Here is a 15,213-nt window from a genome sequence, read left to right on the forward strand (position 1 = left end):
ATAGTTAATGAAAAACACATGCATAGCTTTACACTTTCTTTTTGTATTTAAACCATCAATTTCACAACTTTACTAATGTATTTATGTCACCCATGAAGCAATAGTCAGTCTCCGCCATTCTACATATGGCAATTCTGATGTGGTTTCTGTACTGATATATTTTTTACAGTAGTAACACAAACCACACTGTAGGCTAAAGGGTTACCATTGTGAATTATTTTAGTGTGCACAACTTGGGAAATTAGTTAGATGCAATTTTTATAAAATCTTTTTAATGGTTATGCATACAATGTAGGCTATAAGGTTAACATGGTGAATTATTTTAGTGTGCCCAACTTGGGAAATCAGTTAGCTGTAATTTTTATTAAATCTTTTTAATGGTTATGCATTACAAATGAGATTGCATTATGAATACAATGTTTTCTTCAGATTAGAAAGTCTTAATAAAGTTTTTTTTCTGACATTCCAAAGATATATAACTGTCATTTATAAAATGTTATCTTAAAGGACCAGAAACATATATTGTACTTGATCATTTAAGCTTGCATTGGTCCCAAATTGCACTGAAACCTAATGAACTTAGATGTAATTTATTCAAGGGACTTTTGTGAAGTTACAAACGAAACTTCACAGTTTGCCTTTTTTCATTTTATTAAAGTCATCCTTTTTATTTAATCCCATAATGAGCACATGGCTAATTCACCCAGGTGAATATTGTGTCCTATATGTGTATGATTTGCAATCATTATAGCTAACAAATAACTTATTCCAGGCACAGAGAGAGAACTAAAAGCTTTCTGAAGGGGCTTGGTTAAAAAGTGCTTTCCATCAGGAGGCTTCAAATTAATATGAACATTACATTCTTAATGAATGTATGTGCTTTCTCCCAGTGTAATGCAGTGTAAGGTTCAACTCCCACACCATCAGACCTTTATTGTAGACAAAACCAGAATGCAGGTCATTCTCAAACACATCCAATTATTAGCACACACTGAGCTATATAAAAACTTTCTCTCTGTAATTGTTTTAGTGGCTTGGAGTCATTTCGACCTGGCACATATAACATGTGGAGTGAATTGGCTACCCAACAGAGTTAAAGGCTGAAGCTAGAGCTGCCTGCTGAGTGCCAGCATAAATCACTTCATAGATGCTACAGCTTCATGTTCACTACTGGTCAAAATGATAGAATAAATAATCAATTTCTGTGATTGCAAAGCTGAATTTTCAGCCAGTGTTCAATGTCACAGGATCTTCCTATACACACATGTTTGTGTGTGTGTGTGTGTGTGTGTATAGGAGGATCATGTGACATTGAACACTGGAGTAATATATATATATATATATATATATATATTAGTGGTGGGCATAGATTATTATTTTTTTAATCTAGATTAATCTCACTGTGATCTTGAAATTAATCTAGATTAGTGGAAATAGTATTTCACAATATTACTGTTTTATGGTATTTTGGATTAAATTAATGCAGCATGGGGTGAACATTAAATACTTTTTTCAAGAACATTACAAATCTTCATTATTTCAAACATTTGACCAGTATAAATATAGGGTTGTAGTTAAAAGTACACTCAGGCTTCTCAGGCGGGCTTCATGGCAGCAAATATTTTGGCAGGTAAGTTAAAGACTTCAAATAGAGCTCTGGAGACAGGTTCTCCTCTAACGAGCCACAGTTGGTTTCCAATAAATCTCTCAATCCATAATAGTGCAGTGTGCTTCTTATCACTGTATGCCAGGGCTGTCTCACCCCATAAACCACAGGCATTGATACACTGAACATAACCTTTAGCCGTGGATCAGCTAAAAAAAACAAACAAAAAAAGGATAACACACAGTGTGATTTAAATTTATTGTTTTTGAAAAAAAAAAAAATATGAGGGAACCATTAAAAATATTTGTGAGAGAAACTGTGGCCATAATGTTGAATTTGTCACAGTCTGCTTCTAATGAACTTTAGTTAATAAAAGGAGGAAACACGTTTTAGTAACACACTGAATGGCTGTTGATTCCTGGGGGAAATCAGCATTGTTTCTTTGCCTGCAATAGCTGCCAGGAGAGTGCAAATTACATATTAATGGTGACCTCTTGCTTTTAAATTAATTGAGCACTCATTATAATTAGAAATAGTCATAATATACCTCATCTCTGCCTTATCATCTGCAGATGCGGTTTGCAGTGCAGCAGTGTGTGGAAGGGGATGTGTTAAGGTGTTACACAGCTAGTTATATTCAGGAAGAGCTGACACCTCTAATTTGGCAGCTGTTCTCTGACCTCCTCACTTGCGTCACACTAGGATTTCCTATTGATTGTTTGTAGCTGAATTAATCTCATGCAACCTCAACTAAAACATTAGTTCTGTACTAATATGCTAATGAAGCATAAAAATGTCACTTGACCATAAAATAAGACTGCTTCTTGCATGCTAATTCATTCTTAAAAATAAAGTTTACTTCTTCTTGATGACATTAGAGCCAATCTCACACACATGTATGTTTTTAGAATCTATATGCTGGAGTTTTAGGGGTTAATCACATTATGCTCTTTTTTTATTTATTATTTAAGTTTATAATACAATAAAAATGCAGCTCATATGTGGATTTACATAAATACATGCCTTCAGTGATGAGAATGTATTTATTTTATTTAAAAACAAAAAAATGTGAGTGTGTTACAACTCCCCTTAATTTGTATAAAAAAAAGACTGAAATGAATAAAAAGCAGACAGTAGTTTAACTAAGTTGTTTATTATACAAAAAAATTATACAAAAGTTTTTAATAATAGATTCTTTAATAAAACACAAGGTGTTACTATTGAGCCACTGAGGTACCTTTGTTTTTAAGTGTGTTGCTGCAAGCTACTAAAAGTGAAATAAAGATTGAAATTTCAACATGTTATCATAGGAATACCATTCAAAAGCCCATCTGGAACTGTTCTATTCTTCTGCCCAGGCAAATAAAACACCAAGATTGGATCAAATGCTTCATTAACACCTGTTTCTGTGACATCACGCTACATCTCACATTCCTGCATGATTCTGTAAATGATGAAGAACAGATGAATAAGACGTACAGCTTTTTAATTGAAAACAGCCTTCTGCTCTGAATCAATAACTCAGTGTCTGTTTTAATAGTAAAACATCAAATGACTGAATTGCAACCAAAAACTGAAGTCACACAGTTAACTTCAGTTGTTAGTTCGTAGAGAATCCGAGCTCTTTTTCTTAAAAGGTGAAACGTGAAAAGTCAATATTTACTCACCCTCATCTCATTGCCAAAAATGTTGATTTTTTTTGTCTGAGAAATAAAAAAAAATGTATATTTTGAAGAGTTTTTCCAATTTTTGCACTCCAAAATACAGTTTCGACTTAAAATATTTTCTTATAACAATTACTCCCATATTTACAGTATATATATATATATATATATATATATATATATACTTTTATGAGATCTTGTTATCATTTACAACACATTTAATTTTGTTTTATGTGTCTGCAGTAAGTGCCGTGTACATCAAAGCAGCAATTAAAATACCTAGAGACTCCTGGACAAAGAAAGAACAACAACAACAAAAAACAACAACACATGATGTAACAGAAGTCCAGTGACACCTCCTGACAGCCTCATCCACTTAATGTCTCTTTAAGTAATTCCACAGTCTCCATTTCTGTTACCATATGGCCTTGGTTTACTCCTTCATATGACAATGAATCCCCGGCATTTTTTTATTCTGCATTTCAGAGCTCTAGGGCTTGTATCTGAGAAGTAAAAAAAAAAAAAGGAATGAAGGAGTGACAAAGACTGACAAATACAGTACCATCAGGATTTGGTGCTGGATGGGTCTGATTTTAGTAGGGGCGGACAGCCAGGATAACAGATGGTCATGTGATGACAGCAGCAAGTAATTTACACTAATAAACATTTGTCCTGCTTCACAAAGGCAACATATTATATTCAGAACCATAAGGTAGTCTTCTGATATAAAATGATTAAGTCAAAGTAAAAGGCTTAATAACAAGATTAATGTTTCTGCCTTTGGTTCTTTAACCTATGCCAAACAGACATCATAAAAAGTCATCTCTCACTTAATGAGATTTTTTTTTTTCAGGCATGACATTGAATTAATATGTTACATGTCTGAGTGAAATAATCTGATATAAAATGAGAGAAAAAAAGTGCATTCTGTAGTCATTTTAATATGCATTGTGTATACATATCATTGATAGCCTATGTGCAAAGAGTAGAGTAGATGAAATACCTCCTAGGATGATTTGGAGCTCTTTTCATGTGCTCAAATGGTTCTTAGCGTTAGATTTCTGTGAAATGTGGAGTGCAGCGCGTGAAGCAGGTCTTTGTGCTGGACATCAATAGGGACCAGAAATTAGTCACTCTTTGAAGTACTTTGAAAACCTTGAACAAAAAGGGACAAAGTTAATGTAAGTCATTCATTATTAACCCCAACCCCCTCCCCTCCCCACATGGAAGCCTTATTGATTATCCATTTTGACAAACAAATCCTCCTTTATAGATTTTGTATGCAGAACCCAGTTTAAACCAGATCACTCTTCCATCTGCCTTTTACTTGAAATAGAGCAAACCTCATTTAGTGCTTCAAGATAATGCATGATCGTTTAAGACAAAAGCTTAAAATAAACTAATATTGGTCACTATTCAATGTTAGTAGTTTTGCACACACAAAGAAACTAGCACATCTAGTTTAAACATAAACCAAAACTAGCATCAAAACTAACATCAAAACATTCACATAAATGTACTTGCAAAGTGAGACATTTTTCTATATTTATTTATCACATTACTATAGAATAGTGCCCTTAAAGAACATTCTCGCAATTTCAGTTCATTGTGTTTTTTTCCTATTTTTCTAATGCTCTAAAAGTGAACTTGAGCTTTTAAAACCCATTCCATGTATAAACCAAGTTTTTTTCTTCTTCATGTAATTTCTTCATTGCCGTGTAAATTAGCATACAGTATCAATTAAAATACATAGATACATGGCAGGACTGTGAGTCACAGCTGGTCGACTGTAGTGTTAAAATCACACAGCAGTCTGTTCTGGAGGGAGAAAATGAGACACTGGATTACTCTAATGGCAAAATCATTAAGCACAAGAGACCCTCGGCTTTTACTTCGTGAAAATGGCTCCTGTGAGTGACTCCATAATCTCTCCTCTGAGTGCTTTTGTGGTGTCTCATTTCAGCTCCCCTGTGGCCATTTGTGTATGCGGCTAGGTGTTTTTGTGTTTCACTGCATATGCAGCAGCGTTAGTCTTCATGTGTTTGTGTCCACGTGCGTCATGCAGCTCGTCTGTGGTGATGGCTAATGTTTATGCTGTACTGTATTGATGTCTCCCACTCCTCGTGTTCAGAGTACCATTATGGCACTATTACAGCGTGAAAGTTCTTTGTTCTGCTCGGCCATGATGACAGCTGTGGCATGTTGCTGTCAGATTTAGAGATTTATATAATATGCTGTAGGCTAATAGCAAAATATGGCAGATGTATCAAATGTGGGAAAGGAACACGGCATGTAACCATGGGCTGTTTGTTTGACTAGTATTTTTCAGATATTTTTCTTGGACTCTGAGGCTGAATAAAACCATCCTCTAATGCTGTGCTGTTTTAACCCCCAGGGCAGGAGAATGGCTTTCTTGGGGTGGCCTGTGGAGGTCTCTCACAGACCAGTGTTGTTAGACTGTGTGGTGCCTTGGTCAGTGCCCCGCTCTTTTGCTGGAGATACAGAGGCCTGAGCTTCGCTGTTTTGCCTCTTTACTTAAAGCCTTTAGAAAAAGGATGGTGCACTTTTCCACCCACAGCACGATTCCAATATCTAGGATGCTTCTAAGGAGCTGAGATACTGCAGAGAAAGACATTTGGCCTGTGACATGGGCATGTGGAATCCAGAGAAAGACATTATGTTCCAAATCATATATTGACAGAGAAGCCATATGTGTGCCTGACAGACGTTTAAAGACTTTTTAAGGGGCGCCAACTGATGCAACACTTTTATTTGTGGTGGAGAGCTGAGCATGATTTAATAACTCAGATGTGCTGCCTATAGCTCAGCCAAAGCTCAAGTGTAATTGAAGTAAATGATTGGATCAGTTTGGAGAGCACTCGTGAATAACGACCAGCGGCTCTTGTTCAGTATTCTAAATCACATTTAATAACCAGTCCGTTCTCAAGCTGGTTAAAGACTTGTGTCCTTATAAAACCTTCTCATGGTGGAATAGACTTTGATTTAATGGTGAGAGGGTCAGAGAATGAGTTGTACAGACTGGCTGCCTCTTTTTTTTAGGCTGCTGATGTTAGGTGAGGTTGTGTTGTCTGTTGTTTTCACCTCACACATAGGCTAGTTTAACGTCAAAGGCGCAATGTTTTTCCAATAGGTGAACCTCTGGAAATCACATCCTCTGAGCCTCTTTCACCTCTAATGATACAGCTAATGTTTTCACATGGTTGTTTTTTTCTTCTACTTGCTGTACAGGTAGATCAGTATAACATGTTTGTTTTTCTGTTTCAGTTCATTTGTGTAATATCCATGTGTTTTTATGTCTTTTTTTTAATGTATAAAAATATAAAATCTATTAATTAATAATATAAAATGCATACAATTATAAATACATAAAAGAACTGAGAGTTTAGCTGTCCTTTTTCTCAGAATCTCATAAAAAGCCCAGTAATCTCACAATACTCTTATCCCAAAAAAAAAATAAAAATAAATGTTTCTTTATTTTCATGACTATGAAAATTGTAGATTCATACTGAAGGCATCAAAACCATGAATTAACACATGTGGAATTATATATGGAATTATATACATAACAAAAAAGTGTGAAACAACTGAAAAAATGTCATATTTCTAGGTTCTTCAAAGTAGCCACCTTTTGCTTTGATTACTGCTTTGCACACTCTTGGCATTCTCTCGATGAGCTTCAAGAGGTAGTCACCTGAAATGGTCTTCCAACAGTCTTGAAGGAGTTCCCCGAGAGATACTTAGTACTTGTTGGTCCTTTTGCCTTCTGTCTGCGTTCCAGCTCACCCCTAAACCATCTCGATTGGGTTCAGGTCCGGTGACTGTGGAGGCCAGGTCATCTGGCGCAGCACCCCATCACTCTCCTTCTTGGTCAAATAGCCCTTGATGCCTTCAGTGTGACTCTACAATTTTCATAGTCATGAAAATAAAGAAAACTCTTTGAATGAGAAGGTGTGTCCAGACTTTTTCTCTGTACTATATATATATATATATATATATATATATATATATATATATATATATATAGAAGATATTTATCACTGTAACATGGCATATGCACTTCAGTTACACAAGCTAGGAATATAACATAACCGACATTATTATTAATTTAGGGCATTATTGGGACTGTAAGGCCAGAATTTCATTTTTATCCTTTCAAATTCATTATACATATTAATCTATCCATTTCTTAATGTATCTTTTAACCATCACTAATGGGGTTCATGGTAAAAACCTTCCCATATTTTCCTCTCTAGTGGGTCCATTTATGTCTGATTTTGCTTTGATTAAAATGACTCCATTCTCTCTTTCCTGTCTTTGCTCTTTCCTAAATGGCACAGCAGGCATATGTACCAATCAATCAAGGGAACATTTACCACTATAACGTCATGAATCGTTGGCCTTTTAATGTTTCAGTCATAGCCTCACTGTACCTATATATAGCCTACAGAGGTTTTCTGTGGCCAAACACCTAGACATTTATATGCCACCTAATTTACTGTATCCAGGCTGCACTTTTGTTCACAGGCATATGAGGTGAATGAGAATGAATTCTAATGGAATCTGATATAGTACTAAAACTCTGCTCAGAATAGAAACATTTTACAATATCACAGTTTATTCCAATCACATGCTGCAGGGGCTCGTTCCCATACTGAAATAGACATGGCTGAGTTGCAGCTACGCATGCAAAGGGTGAAGTTATTCTTAAGGGGATGTATTCCACGGAGCACAGAATGACACAAATCATACTCGTGGGTAATTCACTGATTGATTTACTCTTCAATGGTGATGACCTAGAATAGAGGGAAGGCGGCTGATGGGCACTGAATCGAATACTTAAAAGTTGTACTGTAAAGTATGTGCTGGCTGACTAATGCTATTTATGTATCAGAAATGAATTATAAATGTATGCAGCTTTGCTAAGTAAACTCTTTAGGATCATTTGGACCCTCTGCTAACTCTAAAGCTGTTTTCCAAGGCTTTGATTTATCATTTTATTTTGCTTTTTTTTGTTTGTTTTGTTTCAGGAACATGCTAGGAATTAATTTGAGGGCTTTGTGCCTTACATCCAAACACAAAAAAAAAAAAAAAAAAAAAAAAAGATCTGTCGCATCCAGGCATACATTAAATACATAATTTATTACAGAATACAAATGGCATGACACTTGTATTTTTATAAATACAACTATAAACAAATATTGTTGAACGTACTTCACTGTAGTTCAATAAAACAGTGATAAAACTTGTGCGAAAGTAGCTCAAAGAAATGTAAGTAAACATCATACTGGAACAATATTATATACAGTACACATGCCATGAAGTAAGAGTTTCAAAAAAGGTTGTTGAGTGGGAAGCTTTCACTAAACTTTTTTATTTGCATTACGAATTTGAAATCTACTCGCAATATTCAGGCCATTTTTAGTCACATCTTCATGCATCAGTAAGAGGCTGCGCACACTGTGTCTGTACTTACAAATGTGACAATTAATCTCCTCCCATGCAATTTCCAAAATTTCTGTTTCAAACTGTGAAGCAGAACATTTTAAAACCAAAAGGTGCCTATGAAATGTCTTGTCTTGTACAGACACAGATGATGGAATGCAATGAAGTGATTAGACTCTACAAATTTGTTAAACTTATTATTGAAAAAATACTTAGTGCACATTAAATGCTGAATGTGGCATCAATATGATGTCTATAGCGTAATTCACTTTAGAGCATTGCTTAATCACTAACATGATGGCAATTTACATGCAAATAATCTGTGACCTATGTCTAACTGAAAGACATTTGTGAATGTAAACACTTTACTCAACAGGTTAGGTGTGTCCACAGAGAAGGCAATATTATAATAAAGTCATAACACAGCTGTTAAACACATTACCACAGTCGAAGCAAAGATTGCACAAATATTTCATTTAGCACAAGGTGGTACAGGTCAGAGTTTTACACGAGAGCTTACTGTGATCTACATGTTGAGAAAATCCTTCCCAGAAGGGTGCAGTGTTAAAAAAATCTGTCTAAGCTGTCACATTCACTTTCACTTACTGAAAAAGGACATGCATGCTGTTGCTTGGTAGTCCATGTGTTTACAGTGACTGAGCATTTTTCCAATATATATATATTTACATACATTGACATTGTTTGACTTATTTTTCCCATGTAAAATATTGAACAGATTTACAGTGCGCTCTTTTAGGAAGCTGGTTTTAAACTGCACTTTGATGTAATGCTTCATTGAAACAGAAATGCATTATCACTACATTTTATCCATTAAAGGAAAAATATAGAAATGTCTGAAATCTTCAAAGTGTTTTGCTTTGCACATTAAATTGACCAAGACAACAAAAAGCCACAACTGATATGAAGAGAGTTCCTAAAGAGCAAAGTTCACAGTTTTCGACAGCATAAACAGGCTGCACAGTAACAGAGAGACACTTGCCCTAAATTAATAGTTCACAGACACTGACAAGCATTGAAACGGTTTACCACTTACGCAGTTTATGATATGCATGGAACATTAGATTAAACGCCTGGGTCAGAAATGTGAGTAAGTGAGGAAACAGGGAAACAGCTGCGTGATTTACACTGCATGCATTAGCTGAACCCGACAGGAAACTCGATGCCTCCTAACTTACTTATCTTTCTAGATAATGTTTATTTATTTATTTTTAATCTTTTGAGGGGGAGTCACATAATGACTTTGATAAACACTGAAACTCAGAGATTTACACTGAGGATTGTTGAACTTGCTAATTTTTACTGGAAAATGTTAAGAATAGGCCTAGGGTGAATAACCAGGGAAGTTCTGTTATCGTACATGTTTTAAGCAAGAGATACAGATTTTTGTTTATGCTGTGAAAATGTGACGTTGTGCATTAGCATAAAATGGTTTATATTTGTTGACTTCCATCTAAGATTACTCGGCTTAAGAAATCACATGACTAAAATTTATAATTAAGTAATTTCCTTAAACAAGCTGGTATGCACATAAGGTTTCTCTTCCTCTTTCATTGTGGTAAGAGGCGTTGTTTCTGTGATGACTAACCAATTGAGTCAGTTTTAACCCAGACATTGTTAGATGTACTCTAAAACAGGGGTGTGGCAGGTGTAAGAATTTTTATGTGGTGTAATTATTTTATGAATAATTAATTAATGAACCTTATACATTATGTGAAGTAATGCTTGTGTTTTTTGTGCATATGTGAGCCTGAATAACTGAATGATGTAATATTAAAGCATCAAATTTTAGCTAAGTTACAGTCATAATGTTTCAGAAGCCAATACCTGTTACTCTGTTAATCTAATGAAAGCAGATCATTCTTTAAAACTGCAATTCAGTTCCTAAGTTTAAGAAAAATTACAGAAATATGACACAGGAGGAATGTCCCTTTAGTGAACAACCACTTCAAAGTGTCTTTTTGCTATCAAAGAAGTACAATCTCTCCAAGCATTTCTGCTCAGTTGATTCTGAATTGATAAGCATTTTTAGCTTCTAGTTAGCCGTTGTTTTCTTTAGCTGAAACTACTTTTTAAAGGCACAAACAGTTTATTGAGCAAGGTCATTGTGAAATGAACCGACAGAGCAAGTGAATTTAGAAGAGAAAGCAATGAGGTAGATGAGGAAAACAAATATTTAAAAATGTCCCTTTATCAAACACACACCCAACGCTGGCCACTTACCAGATGAGGCATAACCTGTCCTTATGTGAAACCTTTTGAGTCAGGACTCGCAAGGTGATTTACAACACATTATGTTTTTATTGCAGTTCCCATCAGAGTCTGTTTTATCTGCTGACATGCATCCCTCTTTCTCAGAGTTGCCCTCAGCTGGGTCACTGTCTTCTGAGCTGCCTTTGCTTCGCCCTCGGTGCTCACTTTTCCAGCTGTGACCACTATATGCATATCCATTGACTGGCCTAACGTTAGGGTAGCGTGACCTGTTGAGGTGCAGGAGCTCCTTGAAAGCGTACCTGAACTCTGGACTTCTACAGTAGATCAGTGGGTTAAAGGCTGAGTTAGCGTAACCAATCCAGTTTAAGATTTTGAATGCAATACTGTTCAATTCTTCCCCATATATGGCCGTGACCACATGTAGTACAAAGAACGGGAGCCAGCACAGCGTGAATATACCCATAATGATGCCCAATGTCTTCAAAGCTTTATGTTCCTTCAAGCAGAACTTAGGCTTCTTGCCAGTCCTTGCTTCACAGTGGATGTTTGCTTCCTCTTGCTTTTTGCCATTGTTCTGAGCATGAAATCGTCCCTCACTTTTGTGTATCTTCTTCAGCTGCTTCCTTGCCTCCTGGAAGACGCGGCTATACACGAAGATCATAATGACCAGGGGGATGTAGAAAGAGATTATTGATGAGATGATGGCATAAGCGGGACTGGTGTTGAAGTCACAGCAGGTAACATTCTTCAGGCAGCACTTTGCAACAGTAGTATCGGAAATCCACCAACCCATATAGATGGGTAGGAAGGAAATGAGCCCGGCGATGACCCACACCAGCAGCACAACAATGCGAGCTCTGCCCTTTGTCAGTAAGGACTGGTAGTGAAAGGGAGATGTTATGGCTAGGTAGCGATCCAGAGCGATGACACAGAGCGTCTCGATACTCGCTGTGACACACAGAACATCGGTGGCCGTCCAGAAATTACACCAAAATTTGCCAAAGTGCCAAGTGTCAAGGATGATGAAAACGGCGCCGAAAGGCACCACCACCAATCCCATGACCAGGTCTGCACATGCAAGTGACGTAATGAAGCAGTTTGTGACGGTCTGGAGTCGCTGGAAGCGGCCAATGGCTGCAATCACCAATACATTGCCGAAGACGATGATCAGAACGAGAATGGACATGAGTGTGCCCAGAATCACCATCTGTGGTTCACCAGTATTGGAGGAGTTGGAAGTTAAATTATTGCACTCGTCAGATGCAGGTATAGTGGAAGGTGTGGTTTCCATGACCTGACAGAGATTGAGAAGGAAAAGCAGAAATATGCTGAATTAGTTAAGAAAAAACCCACACAAAGGCTTGTGTACTGAAAATTAAAAAAATGTAAACAGTAAGTAAACAAGTTGTAAAAACTCAAAGCAAATATAATGCTTTTTTTTTTTTTTTTTTTTTTTTACAAACCTCCAAAAAAGGCTTCCAACTCCACTTCTCCTTCCATACAAAGACACAATATGCTTTTAAGTTCTGTAGGTTTGTTATAAACGAGTAGATTCTTCCCACATTATGGCTTTCTCTTGCGTGCTTATCTCTCTTTCATTGTGCTCTCTCTTCCTCTGTCACCACAGCAGTTTTGAACCTCTCTCAGACACAGTCACTCTGCCAAATGGTGTTACGTTAAGTGTGGCTCCCAGGCTATTTCAGAGCCCTTATAACATTCTGTGGTGACATCATAGCTGACTTCCAGCCAATGAGCTGAGAGTGAGTTGAAGGCTGCACTGCTGCTACAAAATTAAGTAACAGCATTCTGACAGCTACGGTGAGACTTTTTGAATTGTATTTCAAACAGTTAATGCAGACTAGTTTTAAATATTTTTTTTCTGTTCTGATACATGTTTCTGGCTTTCATGTATGTTTATGTTATTTTCAAAAAAACAGTTTTATCTTTTTTTGCCATTATTTTCTTCATTATGTTCTTCAAAAATTTGACTTGGACTTAAACTTAACAGCAGTATGACATTTTTTTAAAATGGTTATTATATATATTTGTGACATTTAATGACCTAGAGTGGCTACATAGCCAAATACAAAGTTCAAGAGCAAGTTTATTTATAAAGCACCTAAAAGGCAATTTATACTGTCTATTTGTTGCTGATATTATTATAAATATCAGCAAACAAATAAAAATGGTAAAACTTTAGAATAGGTAACACCTATTAGTTGCTTATTGAAATACATAATACTAGATTATTAGTCATGTATTAGTGCTAATTAAGAACTTATTAATGACTTATTCTACTTCACCTTATTCTATATCCCTAATCTTACCCAATACCTAAACCTAAAAACTATCTTACTAACTATTCATAAGCAACAAATTAAGAATTTATTGAGAGAAATGTCGTAGTTAATAGTTAACAAGTGTTACCTATTCTAAAGTGTTATATATATATATATATATATATATATATATATATATATATATATATATATATATATATATATATATATATATATACAGTACAGACCAAAAGTTTGGATTAACACATGTGGAATTATATACATAACAAAAAAGTGTTAAACAACTGAAAATATGTCATATTCTAGGTTCTTCAAAGTAGCCACCTTTTGCTTTGATTACTGCTTTGCACACTCTTGGCATTCTCTCGATGAGCTTCAAGAGGTAGTCACCTGAAATGGTCTTCCAACAGTCTTGAAGGAGTTCCCCGAGAGATACTTAGTACTTGTTGGCCCTTTTGCCTTCTGTCTGCGGTCCAGCTTACCCCTAAACCATCTGGATTGGGTTCAGGTCCGGTGACTGTGGAGGCCAGGTCATCTGGCGCAGTCATGAAAATAAAGAACACTATTTGAATGAAAAGGTGTGTCCAAACTTTTGGTCTGTACTATATATATATATATATATATATATATATATATATATATATATATATATATATAAATCTTGCAATATACTTCAGCATATAGCCATACTGTTTGTGACCATGGTACCAGTTTTACTGTAGAGTTTGATTAGTCTGTATGAAAATTAGCGGGTGGACTTTGAGTACCCTTGGAACATGGAGATAAGAGTAGTGATCAATAGTTTTCTTCACCTCGTTCTCTACTATGTGTGGTTTGTCTATGTGCTCTCTGATGGCCATGGACTATGTGTTACAATGTGGGTATGAGGTGAAGAGCAGGTAAGATGAGGCAGTGTATTGTCTGCAGAGATATTAGAGCAGGGGTCTGTGATTCTGACTAAGATGCCTTCTTTTGAACGTTATCTTGTAGAAGGAGGGTGTATGTAGAAGTGGGAATGTGACTTAGGAATGGGGCTACAGCAGGGGTGACCAGTCCTGATCCTGGAGGGCCACCTTCCAGCAAAGTTTAGCTCCCGCCTAATTTAACACACTTGAACCAGCTAATCAAGGCCTTCAGGATCACTAGTCACTTACAGAAATTTCATGGGAGCAGCAGATTTAATTTGTTTTTGCCATCTGTGGTTTCAGAGTGAATAAAGTAGCTGCCAAAAACAAAGGGTGTGGTGATTGTTTGTTCAGTTGTCAAATAAAGCTGTCTTAACTTAATGATTATCCGTTGAGTAAAAAAAAAGAAAAAAAAAATATATATATATATATTATAATAATTGTAATTATAATAATTTTTTTATTACATTTCAATTTTCATTTAAGTTATTCATCTAATATGTATATTTTATTTCAGCTTCATTTTAATGAACAAAACTGTTTTGGTTTACACAGTTTTAGTACAATGAGGCATTGTCTCTGTCTCTGCATTATTTGAGACTTCTGTTTATGGAATACATGGTACCAGCAGTTCCTAAGGCAATTAAAAAGTAGCTTGTTTGCCAAAAGTGCACAAAGGTCCATCTTTTTCAATGAAAAAAGCAATCTAATGCCATTACCAATTGTTAGCATAATTGCATAATCGTTGCATAATCCTTGAGGATTCAGTCTGGACTCATGATCCAAAAACTGTGGTAAGAGTGATCTATAAACTGAAAAATAACTGAGAATGCTTGGTCAGCAGAGCTGTTAGCACACATTGCTCTAGGTCCAAGTAATAAATGTACTGATAAGTGCTCTGGGAAACATAATGTCTCCTAGATAAGTTAAAGTATTAAGTTAAATACCTTAATTTTAAATCCCTTTGGAGAAACTGGTCAACCTGAGATTAAACAGGAACAACAAGGAATTACATTCCATTCCCTTCAAGTGAGATAGACCAA

The 15,213-nt window shown here is 35.9% G+C and overlaps 1 protein-coding gene across 1 annotated transcript; it reads right to left on the reverse strand.

Annotated features, from left to right (window-relative positions):
• Positions 1-10,363: 10,363 nt before the first annotated feature.
• Positions 10,364-12,503, reverse strand: LOC113057743 (beta-2 adrenergic receptor-like). Its single transcript, XM_026225243.1, has 2 exons — positions 12,429-12,503; positions 10,364-12,259 (listed from the first exon to the last, which is right to left on the reverse strand). The coding sequence occupies exon 2, from the start codon at positions 12,254-12,256 to the stop codon at positions 11,015-11,017; it is 1,242 nt and encodes a 413-aa protein (XP_026081028.1). The 5' UTR covers positions 12,257-12,259; positions 12,429-12,503; the 3' UTR covers positions 10,364-11,014.
• Between the last annotated feature and the right edge of the window lie 2,710 nt (positions 12,504-15,213).

This window comes from Carassius auratus, chromosome 39 (assembly GCF_003368295.1).
Source record: "Carassius auratus strain Wakin chromosome 39, ASM336829v1, whole genome shotgun sequence".
In the NCBI taxonomy this organism is placed as follows: Eukaryota; Metazoa; Chordata; class Actinopteri; order Cypriniformes; family Cyprinidae; genus Carassius; species Carassius auratus.